Source organism: Denticeps clupeoides, chromosome 2, assembly GCF_900700375.1.
Source record: "Denticeps clupeoides chromosome 2, fDenClu1.1, whole genome shotgun sequence".
NCBI classification, from domain to species: Eukaryota; Metazoa; Chordata; class Actinopteri; order Clupeiformes; family Denticipitidae; genus Denticeps; species Denticeps clupeoides.
The window spans coordinates 28,836,324-28,851,389 of record NC_041708.1 but is presented as its reverse complement, the minus strand read 5'-3'; the positions used below and the strand labels follow the sequence as shown (position 1 = coordinate 28,851,389).

The window sequence follows — 15,066 nt, the reverse complement described above, 5'->3', positions numbered from 1 at the left end:
ACTTCAAACTTTGGTCTTATAAACTACTGACCACAAGGGGGCGACATAATCCTCCTAAACTGGCCTAGGCTGGAGTCGTCCTGCAAAGGAATAAAATGCAATGCTCATATTGTTACTTATTTATGCACACTCACCAATTAAAACCACCATCGTTGTGTATACGTCACGGTGGGATATCCCGGTCACATATGCTTTCATTAATCTGTAAAGACTACTATAAGAGAAAGTGAAGTGATACACAGCACTGAACACGGTGACACAACGAAACGTGTCCTCTGCTTTTAACCATCACCCTCCCCAGTGTGTGGGGACGGTACAGGCTCAGGATTCGAACCGGCAAACTTCTGATTACCGCTCGGAAGAGAAGAAACACAAGTACAGAGCTTTTGGATGAATCATTTCATGACGCTCCTTATATTGACCAAATCTGGTTGTCGCGTCAGCATTTTCACTTTATTAACATTATTTGATTTTGCAAAGGTGCGCAGTCAGTAGTTATTTTAGTTCTTGGCACCTCACCCATTACCCGGTTCTTCAAAACGGCACCTTATGCGGCCGTTTACCGAGTTTAATACGTTTACTACGTTTACCGGGTTTAATACGTTTACCGGGTTTAATACGTTTACCGTGTTTAAAACATGTATTACGTTTACCGGGTTTAATACGTTTATTACGTTTACCGGGTTTAATACGTTTACCGGGTTTAAAACATTTATTACGTTTACCGGGTTTAATACGTTTATTACGTTTACCGAGTTTAATACGTTTATTACGTTTACCGGGTTTAATACGTTTATTACGTTTACCGGGTTTAATACGTTTATTACGTTTACCGGGTTTAAAACATGTATTACGTTTACCGGGTTTAATACGTTTATTACGTTTACCGGGTTTAATACGTTTACCGAGTTTAATACGTTTATTACGTTTACCGGGTTTAAAGACTCGGTAGTCGGGGTGGGAGCGCCTGCCCGCCCCCCACCGTGCGCAAAGGTCACAGCCTAAATAAGGGACGTGGACGCGGCTCCGGCTCCGGCACCGAGTGCGGCCGAGTCCTCCGCGACATGGCGAGGCCGGAGCGGACCCTCTTTCGACTGGAGCGAGGTACAGCAGGACTTCCACCCACTTTACTCCGCAGGCAGAGTTGTAGAGTAACGCTTCTCTTTCAGAGAAGGAAAAGATTATTATGGCATGGAAATAATTTCACTAAGACGTTGTCAGATGTTTGCGTGAAGCAAAACCTTGTTTTACTGTGTTGTGTGAATAAAGTTTAATAATCACATGCACTTGAAAAAGGTAAAAGGTCATGAAAAGGAACCGAATTCGGTTCATTTAAAAAAAACGCGCTGGTGCGATCTGGTGACGTCCCTCGCCGTGCTGTCACCTTCCTCACCTGCTCGCCTGTGTCCTACTAGGCTTTGAGCTCCAGTTCAGACTGGGGCCTACGCTCCAAGGGAGGGCGGTGCGTGTGTACACCAACTACCCTGCACAAGGACAGAAGTTCGACCGCAGCAGGTTCAGGTCCCTGGAGTGGATCAACCCCACCAGGGGAGAGGCCGACTCGGAAAAGTTCTGTAAGCTGGACCTGGAGGTGGCTGGATCCTACCAGTACTACTTCGGCTGTGGGTGTGTGTCTGCGCTTCTTGTTGAGGTTGAGGTTGAAGTTTATTGTCATATGTACAAAGTACAGCGTACAGAGCACAATGAAATTCTTACTTGAAAACCACTCCCACTTAGACAGAACATAGAACATGATACATAGAAGACATAGAAGGCAAAAACATAGAAGACATAGTTGTGCGTTTGCTTTCTCGATCTGTTGTTTGTGGTCTTGCATATTAGCTAAGCAATGATTTTGATATTATCTATTAATACTGGACATATAATATCATATGGTATTATATTATATTCATATTATGAAATATGAAATTAACACGTGAGCTTATGTAATAAACAAAAAAGTGCAAACAAGACAAAAAATTTCAGCTGGGTTTTCAGTCTCTTCGAAGCAAGACACTTTTGCTGTGATGGCAGCATTTTTAACACTCTTGGCTGCTTTCCACCACCATAAGTCAGACAACAGATATGGTTTGCAATATTCATGAAGGTTTATGCTGAACACTTTCTTATCATTCACTCATGCTAATGACCATCTCATGGAGCAGCTTTTTATGATGAAAATAGTGAACAAAGCAGTCTAAATGTGTTGCTTTTATTGGATTATTCAAACTGGATTATTCTCCATAACGTCCACAGAGAACGTCTACAGGTGTGTTTTGATGAGTGTGTGTATGTGTGTGTGTGTGTGTGTATGGCTAATTAGTTGCAAATATATCGTTTTCCACTTCTGATCTAACATGTGCATGTGTGACCTGTGCGTTTGTGACGGAATTCTGTTTCAGACACATGATCCCTGGATATCTTGTCTTTAACAGGGATGAGGACCGAGCAGGCAGCGGCTACATCGTGGTGGATCCCGTGCTTCATGTGGGGCCCAGCAGTCAGGTTCTCCCCCTCAACTGCATCACCAGTCAGACCTACCTGGCCAAGTGCCTGGGACCACTGGACGAGTGGCTGGACAGGCTCCGCGTGGCTAAGGAAGCCGGTTTGTAGATATGTTACTGTGTGTTCTCTGACATTGAAATGGTGATTTTTAGGGCTGTCAAAATTAATACATATGTAACATGCAATTAACTTCCTGTGTGGGGTCTGACCTATGACACATCATAAGCAGAGACCTACATAAATGGAGGCACACAGGAGCAGTGAAAATATTTAAACACACCCCATCCCATCTGACTCCCGCCTCACAGCATTTTGAGCCTATTATCTGAATCAGCCCATAGGTGGAAATTAAATTCTTTTTTTTGCCAAATACAAAAATGTATTTCCATTTTATTTACTGAGAGAGAGTGCATGGTGTTTTATTTAAATGACCTGATCATCTTCTGTCTGAGCCCCTTTACCACACATGCTAGGCAGCGGTGACCTAGTCATGGCTCATGGGTAAAATGCAGAGCACCCATTTCGTTGGGTGTCACCGGGTGCTGTGCTGCAGTGTTTGACAATGACAATCACTTCACTTTTGTCTTCCGGGGGCAGGGGTGGCCTAGCAGGTAAGGAAGCAGACCCGTAACCAGAAGTTTGGGGGTTCACATCCCGAATCGCCCATATACTACTGAGGTTCCCTTGAGCAATGTGCTGTCCCCTTTCATGGCTGCCCACTTGGTTAAACAGAGAGACCACATTTCACTGTGTGCACTGGGTGCTGTGCTGCGGTGTGTCACATGTGACAATGGATCACTGTCAGAGTTTCATTGCGTGTATTATAGCAAGCTTTAGTCTTAAAATTTGATTTCAGTTAATTGCAGGGTATTAATTGCAAAATAATTCACACATGCCACCTTCTTTCAAGGCTACAACATGATCCACTTCACACCTCTACAGCCTCTGGGGCAGTCGCGTTCCTGCTACGCCTTAACTGATCAGCTGGAGCTGAACCCAGACTTCTCTCCGCCTGGGAAGAGCTACACCTGGACAGATGTGGGGAACTTGGTGGCCAGAGTGAAGACGGAGTGGAACGTGTTGTGCATCACCGATGTCGTATACAATCATACGGGTACAGTCACACTCTGTGGTGGGGTGTCTCTATGTAGAATTCCACCAAGGGATCTTTACCTAGTGGGTGGTTCCCAGTATGCATTTCGGCCTCAGCTGTCCACAGATCTTCTTTCTAGAGGCTTCCTAAGAAAGTGACCTTGTAAACTGTTTTTTTTTGCCAGTACTGAAAGCCAGTCAGGTCAAAGTTATAATGGTGTGAACCTTTGCCATTTTGCTCACATAAGGTGACAACAGATGTGGCTTATAGTGTAATCTCTGACATTATAGAATTTCATTTTGCCTTTGCCAAGAGTGCTTTACATTCCTCATGCTGCATTAAAACATGTAGATGTAGAGCGCCCTCTGCTGCCAAAAAATTGGAAAAGACTTTCCTTTTCACCTTGGGTCGCTTGTCAAATCTAACTTTCTTTTAAATTTACTCTAAAAGACTATAGTTAGATTGACAATATATACTTTTGAATAGACCAGTAAATGTCTTATGTAATGGTCTGGTTGACGTGTTGAAAATGAACATTTAGCACTCTTATCTATGACATCAAGCAGATGCACAAATAAAAAAAAAAAGGAAAGAAAATAAATGGGTGTTTGAAATTGGCATCATGAGTTCAGGCATCAATTTAATTCGTTTTTCTCACAACTAATAAGCATGAGTTATGCAGTTGAAGACCCCAGAGTCTCTGCGGTTCAGTGTTACAGTTTCTTTAAAAAAAAAAAAAAGAGAGACATGATTCTCTATGGGTGTACAGCTGACAAAGCCCCTACCTGCCATTTTACATTCCTAAATCTCTCACTTGTTCATTCATAACGACTCACATGAGTTGTACGCACCAGGGCTCCCATTAAGAAGGCAATGGGGGTGACAGTACAGAGACCACTGAGGCATATTCATCAAGTAACAAACATCCCTTAGTCAGGGCTATTAACAGGCATTGTGGGTACGAATGTTATGCCAGCCACTCACTGCATGAGCTACAGACATGTACCTCACCGGTCACTTGTGCCAGTGAGCTGGTAAAACAATTTTATTTGTTTACTGGTATTTCCTGTGAAAGCCGTGAACAGTGAGTGGCTGCAGCTCCACCCGGAGTGTGGCTACAACCTGGTGAACACTCCGCACCTGAAGCCCGCCTGGGTTCTGGACCGGGCCCTCTGGCACTTCAGCTGCGATGTGGCTGATGGAAAGTTCTGCCACCAGGGCCTGTCGGCGCTCATAGAGGATGAGAAATCTCTGAGTGTGAGCTGAAAGTGAAAATTTACACGCGTAAATAGCTCAGTAAGCTCAGTAAGATGCCACACTGTCTCTCTGACACAGGTATTACGGACGGTTCTCTGGAAAGAAGTCTTCCCTCAGATTAGGCTGTGGGAGTTTTTCCAGGTGAACGTGGACAAAACTACGGAGCAGTTTAGGAATTTGCTGAAGGAAGGTAAGACTATGTTGCTCCCCTGAAGCCTAAGCAAAGGAAATGCAATTCCAACCATGTCAATATGATATAATCAGAAGTATGATTAATTATCTGTACCCTACACTGCAACAGTTTTAGTGTAAAATATTCAGTTGTTTCGGTCCATGTTAACCAGGCTGTAAACCGGTAAGCGGCAGCGCAAGGGACCTGCCTGATCTAAATGTAGTTCCAGACCCACAAAACAGGCGCTTTGGCAGCACCGTGGATATGAGTGCAGCGCTGGAGCACTTTGCTAGGAATGGGTGAGGGAACAACCTTTTTATTGCAGTTAAAAGAAAGAGGCTGCATACAAATGCTAGTTGCTTTGGTGTTCATGTCGTAATTGCATAGCTGTGTACATAACAAAAAATGAGTTACTTATTGAGTAATAATAAAATATTATTTTGTAATAATAAGCGCTATAGTCTGTTAACATTTTACAGTAGCGACATCCCAGAATGCTGCATGATGTTCAGGAGGAGGCTGGAAGAGATAAATGCAGAGTTTTACAAGCAGATGTGCTGCCATCTGGAGCAGGTATGGAGGATAAAGCTCTGCTCATCTAAACATCACTGCTCACTAATTAACCATTTGCCCTTTCCTCTGCCGTTTTCTTTTAGGCAACAAACTGCATTGTGGGAAATGTAGTTTATGAACGTCTTGCTGACCATGGCCCTAAACTGGGGCCTATAAGCCGCCAGCACCCTATTGTGACAATGTATTACCACTTTATACCACCTGAATGTTTTATTTAATTTTATTTTTTATTGCATATCTTGCATGTTTCATGTTGCATAGGTATTTTACCTTCCCGTTTGAGGAGACATCCCTACAACAGGAGATGCATCTAATGCATGAAGCAGACAAAGCCTGTTACTTCATGACCCTTAATGGCTGGGTGATGGGGGATGACCCTCTGAGGAGCTTTGCAGAACCGGGTAAGACTGTTTTAATATTTTAGGTTTCATGCTTTTGTAGCTGTAAACTATTCTAAAATAAATACATTCATAATTTAGCTTGCTAGAGCCCCTTTCTCCTACCTGTAGGGTCTCATGTGTACCTGAGAAGAGAGCTGATTTGCTGGGGGGACAGTGTGAAGCTGCGTTATGGGGAGAAGCCTGACGACTGCCCGTACCTCTGGGCCCGCATGAAGGAGTACACAGAGATCACAGCCAAGCACTTTGCCGGAGTCCGTCTGGACAACTGCCATTCCACACCGCTGCATGTTGCTGAGGTACGCTGGGATGAAGATACTGGTTATGTAATTGGTCCAAAATATGGGTTTGCGATTCACAAAGGTATTTTTAATTAACCTTAAGAAAAGAATGATTTCCATCTGCTTCCTCTGTGTCTGTTAAGAGTGAGAAATGTCCTTTCCCTGTCCTGTCACATCATTCCATCATCATCATCCTATCCTGTTGTAATCTTGGGGGTGGGATGTTCTTTGTGCAGTACATGTTGGGCGTGGCTCGTGCGGTCCGGTCTGACCTGTATGTGTTGGCTGAGCTCTTCACCGGCAGCGAGCAGCTGGACAATGTGTTTGTGACTCGACTTGGCATCACTTCCATCATCAGAGGTAAACCGGTCCTAAAAAATCTTATTATAGTAACAGTGGTGACCTAGCGGTAAAGGAAGCGACCCCGTAATCAGAAGGTTGCCGGTTCGAATCCCGATATGCCGAGGTGCCACTGAGCAAAGCACCGTCCCCACACACTGCTCCCCGGGTGGCTGTCATGGCTGCCCTCTGCTGGGTTAACACGGTGCACTGAACGAAATGTGTCCTCTGCTTTTAACCCATTACCTTCCTTACCCTGTAGGCCACCACCGCCTGACATTTTAACGCAATATCACAAAATTACAAAACACCCACACTATCGATAATACTGTACTTTTATGTTAGTCAGCCCTAAAAAACGAAACAAACAGAAACATTATAAACTGGCTACACAAAGGATTTATTCCCTAATATGCACTATATTTATCCCAAGAGGCCATGAGTGCTCTGGACAGCCATGAGGAGGGCAGGCTAGTCTACCGTTTTGGTGGGGAGCCCGTTGGCTCATTTGTCCAACCCAGCCTGAGGCCACTGGTGCCTGCCATCGCCCACACCATGTTTCTGGATGTCACCCATGACAACGAGTGCCCCATTCAGGTTTGTCTAGCAATAATACCATATACCCAATATACAACAATATATCCTAGCCTACCTATTTTATTCGGCACGCATAGCTCTGAACATGATGTGTGCAACCTAAATGTTCTCTGTATCCATCTGTAGGTCCGATCTGTGTACGACACTCTCCCATGCGCTGCCATTGTCTCCATGGCTTGTTGTGCCACAGGCAGCACTAGGGGATATGATGAGCTGGTCCCTCACCAGGTCAGGTCTAGCCAAAAGTAACTTTAGTTTTGGTCACCATGATGCTTTATTCCTTGGGTCAATTGTTCACTACACAACATGATTGACGTTACAGAACTGAGGACTTCTGGGAAGTATTTCTTGAACATGTTTTGTTCATAAAAAAGATTTGTCATAAAAATATGGAAACATGATTTTGTAGATCTCAGTAAGGAAAGAAGAGCGCTTCTACACTAAATGGAATCCAGAGGCGACACCTTCCTCTGTCGAAGAAGTGAATTTGCAGACAGGCATCATAGCAGGCAAACTGGCCTTGAACAGGCTGCACCAGGAGATGGCGACTAAGGGCTTCACTCAGGTGAGTTCAGCGTGCCGGTTGCACTGACGCAGACACAGCGATGAAGACTCAGAGGCCAAATGTTGTCTTCCTCCTGAACTCATGCAGGTTTATGTGGATCAGGCAGACGAGGACATTGTGACAATCACCAGGCACAACCCACACACACACCAGTCAGTGGTGGCCGTGTGCCGAACTGCATTCAAAAACCCAGAGACACACCACTTCAGAGAAGAGGTTCCAGCTGTGTTCATTCCCGGTACACCCCCATGTACAGTTTATTATATAGTCCAAAATAATCAAAAGAAGTTTTCAATGTGCTCTGAACGTATGGTTTGAGGTGCGGCGAATCATTGTGGCCCTAATATGTTCCCTTTGGCAGGTCAAGTAGAAGAGGTGATGCTGGAGGCTCGGACAGTGCAGAGAAACACCGTCTCATACGTGAAAGATGAGAGGAGCATTAACGGGCTGCGCAGCTACACAGTAGAGATCAGAGAGAACATTCAGGTGACGTGAGCTCTGCCAGGGGCTAAATTTGTAGTGTGAGAAGACTGTGTGAGCTTCGTACTGTTCCGGCCACAGATCTTGCGTGGCAGTCAGGGTCTTGGCCCTAACACCATTCGGCTTCCGTTTATAGGTTTACAAATATATAGTACAAAATTTGCACTGTGAAAATCAGAACCATGTGTAGCCCCCAAAAAAGGAGCGTCAATGCACACTCTGACTTTTCGGGTTTGTGCTAATTAGAGTTCAGAAGTTGGATTTCACCTACATGCTGACATGCTAAAGCTGTTTTATTTATGTGTCCAACAGGTGCAAGACAGTAATGTTGTGAAAAAGGCAGAGGTGATTCCAAAGGGTCACGGTGAATTTGTGCACAAGATAGAGTTTGGCCATCTCACTCCTGGAAGTGTTGTTCTTTTCAGGTAAAAAAAAATTACACCAAAATAACCTCTATTATTAAAAAAAAATAAAAGAAAGTGAAGTGATTGTCACATGTGATACACAGCAGTACAGCACACGGTGCACACAGTGAAATTTGTCCTCTGCGTTTATCCCATCACCCTGAGTGAGCAGTGTGTGGGGACGGGAAGCAGTGTGTGGGGACGGTGCTTTGCTCAGTGGCACCTCAGTGGCACCTTGGCGGATTGGGATTCAAACTTTGGACTTTCTGACCAACAGACCACAGCATGTAAGGTCAGGCCACATCTGCTCCACTACTGTCATGCTCAGCACTGGTGTACCACAGGGCTGTGTGCTGAGCCCCTTCCTCTACTCCCTCTTCACTCATGACTGCCGACCTGTGTATGGATCAAACTCCGTTATCAAGTTTGAAGACGACACCACGGTGATAGGTCTCATCGACAACAACGATGAGACTGCCTACAGGAAGGAGGTCCAGCATCTGGCCACTTGGTGCACAGACAATAATCTGCTCCTAAACACCACCAAGACCAAGGAGCTCATTGTGGACTTCAGGAGGGAGAGAGGAGGCTCGCATGATCCCATCCACATCAGTGGGATGGCTGTGGAGCCTGTTTCATCCTTCAAGTTCCTGGGGACCCACATCTCAGAGGACCTGTCCTGGATCATTAACACCTCCAGCCTGGTCAAGAAGGCTCACCAGCGCCTCTTCTTCTTGAGAATATTAGAGAAGAACCAGCTATCCACTACCATCCTGGTGAACTTCTACCGCTCTACAATAGAGAGCATCCTAACCAGCTGTCTCACACTGTTGCTGAGCGTAAGGCGATGCAGTGGGTGGTGAAAACTGCCCAGCACATCACAGGGACTCCACTTCCATCCATTGAGGACATCCAGAGGAAGCACTGCCTGTGTCGCACTCGCAGTATTCTTAAGGACTCCTCCTACCCTGCCCACCGACTGTTGTCTCTCCTGCCTTCGGGTAGACACGTTAGGCTACCACGGACAAGAACCAGCAGACTTAGGAACAGCCCCCCCCTCACACACTCCTGATAACCACTGTACTACCTAATCTAGCACATTTTTGCACATAATCATTGCACTACATTGTCCATAGAATTCTGACTATACACTTTTTTCTCTATAAATATGTTCATATTTATCCATCTCCTGTACATGTCACCTTATGTATATACATAACTTATTTGACCTTTATCCTGCACTTGCTGCTTATTGCACTTCTGGATAGACCTAAACTGCATTTCGTTGCCCTGTACTTGTACATGTGTAATGACAATAAAATTGAAGATAATCTAATCTAATCTAATCTTAACCGCTAGGCCACCACTGCCCCCTTACTGATATTTAATATAAAAATTGCACAAACATTCATAATGAACCAGTTGGAGTTCACACCTCAAAGCCATCCAAAACCTCATGAGCAGGTTTTAAGTTCTTCATAATAACATATATGTTCTTTTTAGTGTATAGCCTTTGTGCATCCAGATTGATTTCTTATGTAAGCTATGACCCATCTATTCTTTCACAGGGTCAACCTAGACCTCAACTCCCAGGAGATGGTGGGGATACTGAGGGGTCACCTCGCCCAATTTAGCCAACAGTACAAAGCTGGGAGCCTCCCTGACCCCAAAGGGCCTGAAATACTGAAAACGAACCTGAAACTGTGAGTATTACTGTTGTTCCAAACACCAAGGAAGTAAGTTAATGGTCTGAGACTTTATTTAGTGTTATCTCATTTCATGAAGGCAGCTTTCCACCTTAATCATGTTTTTGTCAGTCTTATGTCCAAGTTGAGCCTGGCGGATTTGAACATGCTTCTGTTCCGCTGTGAAGCTGAGGAGAATGAGGACCGAGGAGGCTGCTACAACATCCCTTCCTGGATGTCTCTGAAATATGCTGGCCTGCAAGGTACCTATACAGATGTACAGATGAACACTTTTGTAAAACTGTGTACTGTTGTTTGCCTTTTTCATGTCTTTTTTTCTTTAACAGGCATGATATCTGTGATGTCCGAAATACGTCCCAAAAATGACCTGGGGCATCCGTTCTGTGAGAACTTGAGACAAGGCGACTGGATGATTGACTACATCAGCAACCGCCTGGTGACCAAAGATGGACCCTTACAGGAGGTGAAAGACACGCCACTTTACTGTTTATTCCTTAGATCTTATTCGCTGCCTTATACTTATTACTCCTCCTATCATGCAACCTGTCTCCTTTCATACAAAATGACTGCAGGTGGGAAAGTGGCTTCAGGCCATGTTAATCCACCTGAAGCACATGCCGCGCTACCTGGTCCCTTGCTACTTTGACGCCATTCTTGTTGGGGCATATTCCACTGCTTTAGATGCTGCTTTCAAGCAGATGTCAAGGTTGGTGTTGAAAGTGCTCACTCAGTATGGTATAATCATATTGAATATGAACATTATGTACTTCTCTCTTAGAGGGGTTGTATGTTTTGGACTATTTGGACAACAGAAACAGACAAATGGTGTCCAATAAGAGCATCAGTATATGTTAGAAAATGGGGATATGTAGATAAATACTAATCAGACGCTTATTTTGATGATATTGTGTGTTGCTTTTGCCTGTTGTCAATCTATTTGAAGGTTAGCACATTAACTGCCCTCCACTGAAATGTTCTTCATTTTCAGGTTTGTGCAGAATGGCTCCACCCTAGTGAAGCAGGTAGCCCTTTGCTCAGTGCAGATGTGTGGCGTGGGGCGTGTTCCTGCACTGCCATCCCTCTCCCCATCTCTGCATGACGTCCCCCATCGCCTCAACACAGTAACACACCAGCAGGAGCAGTGCTGTGTTTCCATTGCTGCAGGTCTCAGCAATGTTTAATAGCCAAGCAAATTAAAATGACCTGTAAAGATATTTGTTTAATCCAGGAACCCATTTTTACAGTACTAGGGTTCTTATAACCAATCGTGTTGTCGGTTTAGGGTTGCCTCATTTCTCCTCTGGGATCTTCCGCTGCTGGGGACGGGACACTTTCATTTCCTTGCGTGGACTCATGCTGCTGACCGGACGCCACCTGGAAGCTAGGTCAGGCTGACCAGTCTACCAATCTGGGGAAGTGCTGCTTTCTGTTTCTTTGTGGGTGTATTACTCTTCACTGGCCCCTGCTGGTAAACAATTAATATATTGTCAGAATTTTACTGGGCTTCATGTGAAAGAATTTTGTTTAATTAGACTATGTATTAATTAACAACCCAGCCATTGTGGGTTGTGTGTCTTGGTTCCAAGCCAGGGTAAATGGGGACAGTGGCGTAAGGAATGGCATCTGGCGTAAAACATTTGCCATGTCGATTGTGGGGGCAGCCAGATTGGTTGATCCCCTGTGGCGCCCCCTAACGGCAGAAGCTGAAGGAGAATCTCTATTGATTTAACAACCTTATAACACGTAGGAGTGCTTCTGCAGCACCGAAGGCTTTAATGGGAAAACTCAGATAGGTCTGAGCTGAGAGTCACTGCAGAGAACACAGAATGTAAATTGTGGCCAGCTATAGCTTCTGATAGAAGATGTGGATGCTCCACAGGAATATCATCCTGGCCTTTGCTGGCACTCTGAGACATGGACTCATCCCTAACCTGCTTGGGGAAGGCGTGGGTGCCCGCTACAACTGTCGTGATGCGGTGTGGTGGTGGCTTCAGTGCATCCAGGACTACTGCAAACTTGTGCCCAATGGCACCAGCATCCTCACCTGCCCGGTGTCGCGCATGTACCCCACCGACGACGCCGACCCACAGCCGGCAGGAACTGGGGTGGGGTCTTGGGGAAAGCAATCACAGAAAAAAAATATTATTCATAAAGGGCCTGGTGCTGAATTTATGCAGAACTTTTGTCCTACAGGAGCAGCCACTGTACGATGTCATCCAGGAAGCCATGCAGCGCCACATGCAGGGGATCGAGTTTAGAGAAAGGAATGCTGGTCCACAGATTGACAGAAATATGAGATCTGAAGGTCTGGTCGCAATATTCTAATTTTCCATTTGATGAAGCGTGAATGATAATTGTCCAGGATTACCTCTGTTTCTTCACAGGTTTCAATGTTGAGGCTAAAGTTAATCTCGACACAGGATTTGTTTATGGTGGGAACAGGTTCAACTGTGGCACCTGGATGGACAAAATGGGAGAGAGTGATAAAGCCCATAACAGAGGCATACCGGCCACGCCCAGGTGCAGAACAGCCCTGTATTTACACTCTCATGCACACTGTTTACTACCAACACTCCAGGATCAGTGCTCATCATGGTTAATAATTGTCTTCATGCCATTCAGTAGAGATGTGTTGGAAGTTAACTGCGTTCTGTGTTCAGATTTGACAGATTGTTTGAGTGTTCCAGTTTTTATTGAGAGTCAGGTTGGTGTTTCCCCTGCAGGGATGGTTCTGCGGTGGAGATTGTGGGACTCAGTAAATCTGCGGTGCGCTGGTTGGCAGAACTCCACAGGAACGGTCTTTTCCCATATTGTTCAGTCACCATTGACAGAGCTGGTACATACTTTTTATTAGATGTTTCAATTCCATTATTTTCTAATGTAGCAGTTATTGCCTCAGCTGATCTGGGTTCTGTGGTTCTCCAGGTCAACTTGTATGTGTGCCTTACGAAGATTGGAACAGAAAAATACAGGAGAATTTCGAGAAGCTGTTCTTTGTGTCACATGACCCAAACGATCCCAGTGAGAAGCACCCTGATTTGGTCCATAAAAGAGTCATTTATAAGGACAGCCTGGGGGCTTCCAGCCCATGGTGTGATTACCAGCTCAGGCCTAATTTTACGATCGCTATGGTGGTGGTAAATCTCAACTTACTTCACATTCGCATCCCAGGATACACATTTTGACGTTTTTGTCTGGGTGACTCTAGGTTTTCTGTGTGAGTCTAGGCTCCTGAGCTGTTTTCAGTGGATAGGGCTTGGAAGGCGTTAGAGATGGCAGAGCAGAAACTCTTGGGTCCCTTGGGAATGAAGACCCTTGACCCAGAGTGAGTGGCGAATAACTTTTTCCCTTCTTCTGAAATTCACATTTTTCCTCCTGATGTGAACTGGTTATCTTCCCACCCCATAGTGACATGGTATACTGCGGTATCTATGACAATGCCCTGGATAACTGCAATTACAATGTGGCTAAAGGCTTCAACTACCATCAAGGGCCTGTAAGTATTGTTATACTGAGCTTAGCTTGTGTTTTTCCTGTTTTACAGTCTAGTCCTTCTGTTACAGGAATGGCTTTGGCCGGTGGGCTTCTTCCTCCGTGCCAAACTCTGCTTTTCTAAGAGACTTGGTGAGGACGTCTATGGTCAGACTGTGCGTTTGGCAAAGAACGTTCTTTCCCAGCACTATCTCCATTTAGAAAGGTAAGGACGTTTGAATCTCTGGAATTGTTGTGGGCTTGCTAAGTAATAATTAATTTAATTGGATGTTTTCTTTTAGGTCTCCATGGAAGGGTCTACCAGAACTGACCAATAAGAATGGGCAGTACTGCCCCTTTAGTTGTGAAACCCAGGCTTGGTCAGTTGCCACTGTTCTGGAAGTTCTTTATGATTTGTGAAGGGGAAGTGTTTTATGTTCTTGAAATGCCTTTTTATCAATATGTTTTGAGTCAATAAATGAAATACATTATTTACTAAACATTGTTAAACATTATATTGTACTCTTTATTCAATTCTGTCGTTAATTAAATAATTCAGGTGATAAGAATACAGAAATCTTTTATATACACATATATGCATAAAGGGGTGTTAAAAAAAAAGTTTTTGCCCCCTCTGATTTCTTAAATGTTTCACATCATGACAAATATTAAATGTTGGTGAAAGACAAGACAACTAAACATCAAATGTGTTTTTAAGTGAAGGATTTTATTATTACACGTCTGCATTCAATATCTTGAGCTACACCTGTTTTCAATCAAGAAATCACATAAATAAGACCTGGCAGACTAAGTGATGTAGACCAAAAGATCCTCAAAAGCTAGACGTGTAAAAGTCACACCGCATTTCAGAAAAAGAATATCATACCAGCAGTAAAATATAATGGTAGTAGGGTGATGAATTTAGGATAAGTCAAAGTCAAAGTCAGCTTTATTGTCAATTCTGCCACATGTACAGGACATGCAGAGAATTGAAATTGCGTTACTCTCAGACCCATGGTGCTTACAAGTAACATTAAATACAAACAGTAACATTAAATACAAAGGTATAAATACAATTTTAAAAACACAATATACAGATAAGGACACATGGTGGAGAGTGCAAACCATGTAAACAATGTGAACAATGTAGTGCAAACAGAGCTTGTAAGTGTAAAAGTGACAAAGTGAGGTAGTTGGCAGACCAATGCTGCACAGAGTGAATGGT

The 15,066-nt window shown here is 44.3% G+C and overlaps 1 protein-coding gene across 3 annotated transcripts; it reads left to right on the top strand.

The window, feature by feature from the left end:
* The first annotated feature begins 891 nt into the window (after positions 1–891).
* LOC114784304 (glycogen debranching enzyme-like) lies at positions 892–14,356 on the top strand. 3 transcript variants are annotated; one of them, XM_028969589.1, is made up of 33 exons: positions 892–1,104; positions 1,416–1,626; positions 2,436–2,605; positions 3,416–3,619; positions 4,674–4,855; positions 4,934–5,045; positions 5,200–5,326; positions 5,489–5,600; positions 5,684–5,781; positions 5,862–6,001; positions 6,110–6,297; positions 6,516–6,639; positions 7,052–7,215; positions 7,342–7,443; positions 7,625–7,780; positions 7,868–8,018; positions 8,142–8,266; positions 8,573–8,685; positions 10,233–10,367; positions 10,482–10,612; positions 10,697–10,833; positions 10,943–11,076; positions 11,359–11,534; positions 11,653–11,755; positions 12,250–12,475; positions 12,564–12,675; positions 12,755–12,890; positions 13,094–13,206; positions 13,296–13,507; positions 13,598–13,695; positions 13,779–13,866; positions 13,934–14,067; positions 14,144–14,356. In XM_028969589.1, the coding sequence occupies exons 1-33, from the start codon at positions 1,065–1,067 to the stop codon at positions 14,259–14,261; spliced, it is 4,572 nt and encodes a 1,523-aa protein (XP_028825422.1). In that variant the 5' UTR covers positions 892–1,064; the 3' UTR covers positions 14,262–14,356. The 3 variants fall into 3 exon arrangements, with proteins under 3 accessions (XP_028825422.1, XP_028825423.1, XP_028825424.1); XM_028969590.1 differs by having other exon boundaries at positions 893–1,104; positions 5,507–5,600; XM_028969591.1 differs by lacking the exons at positions 892–1,104; positions 1,416–1,626; positions 2,436–2,605; positions 4,674–4,855 and having other exon boundaries at positions 3,455–3,619.
* Positions 14,357–15,066: the final 710 nt, after the last annotated feature.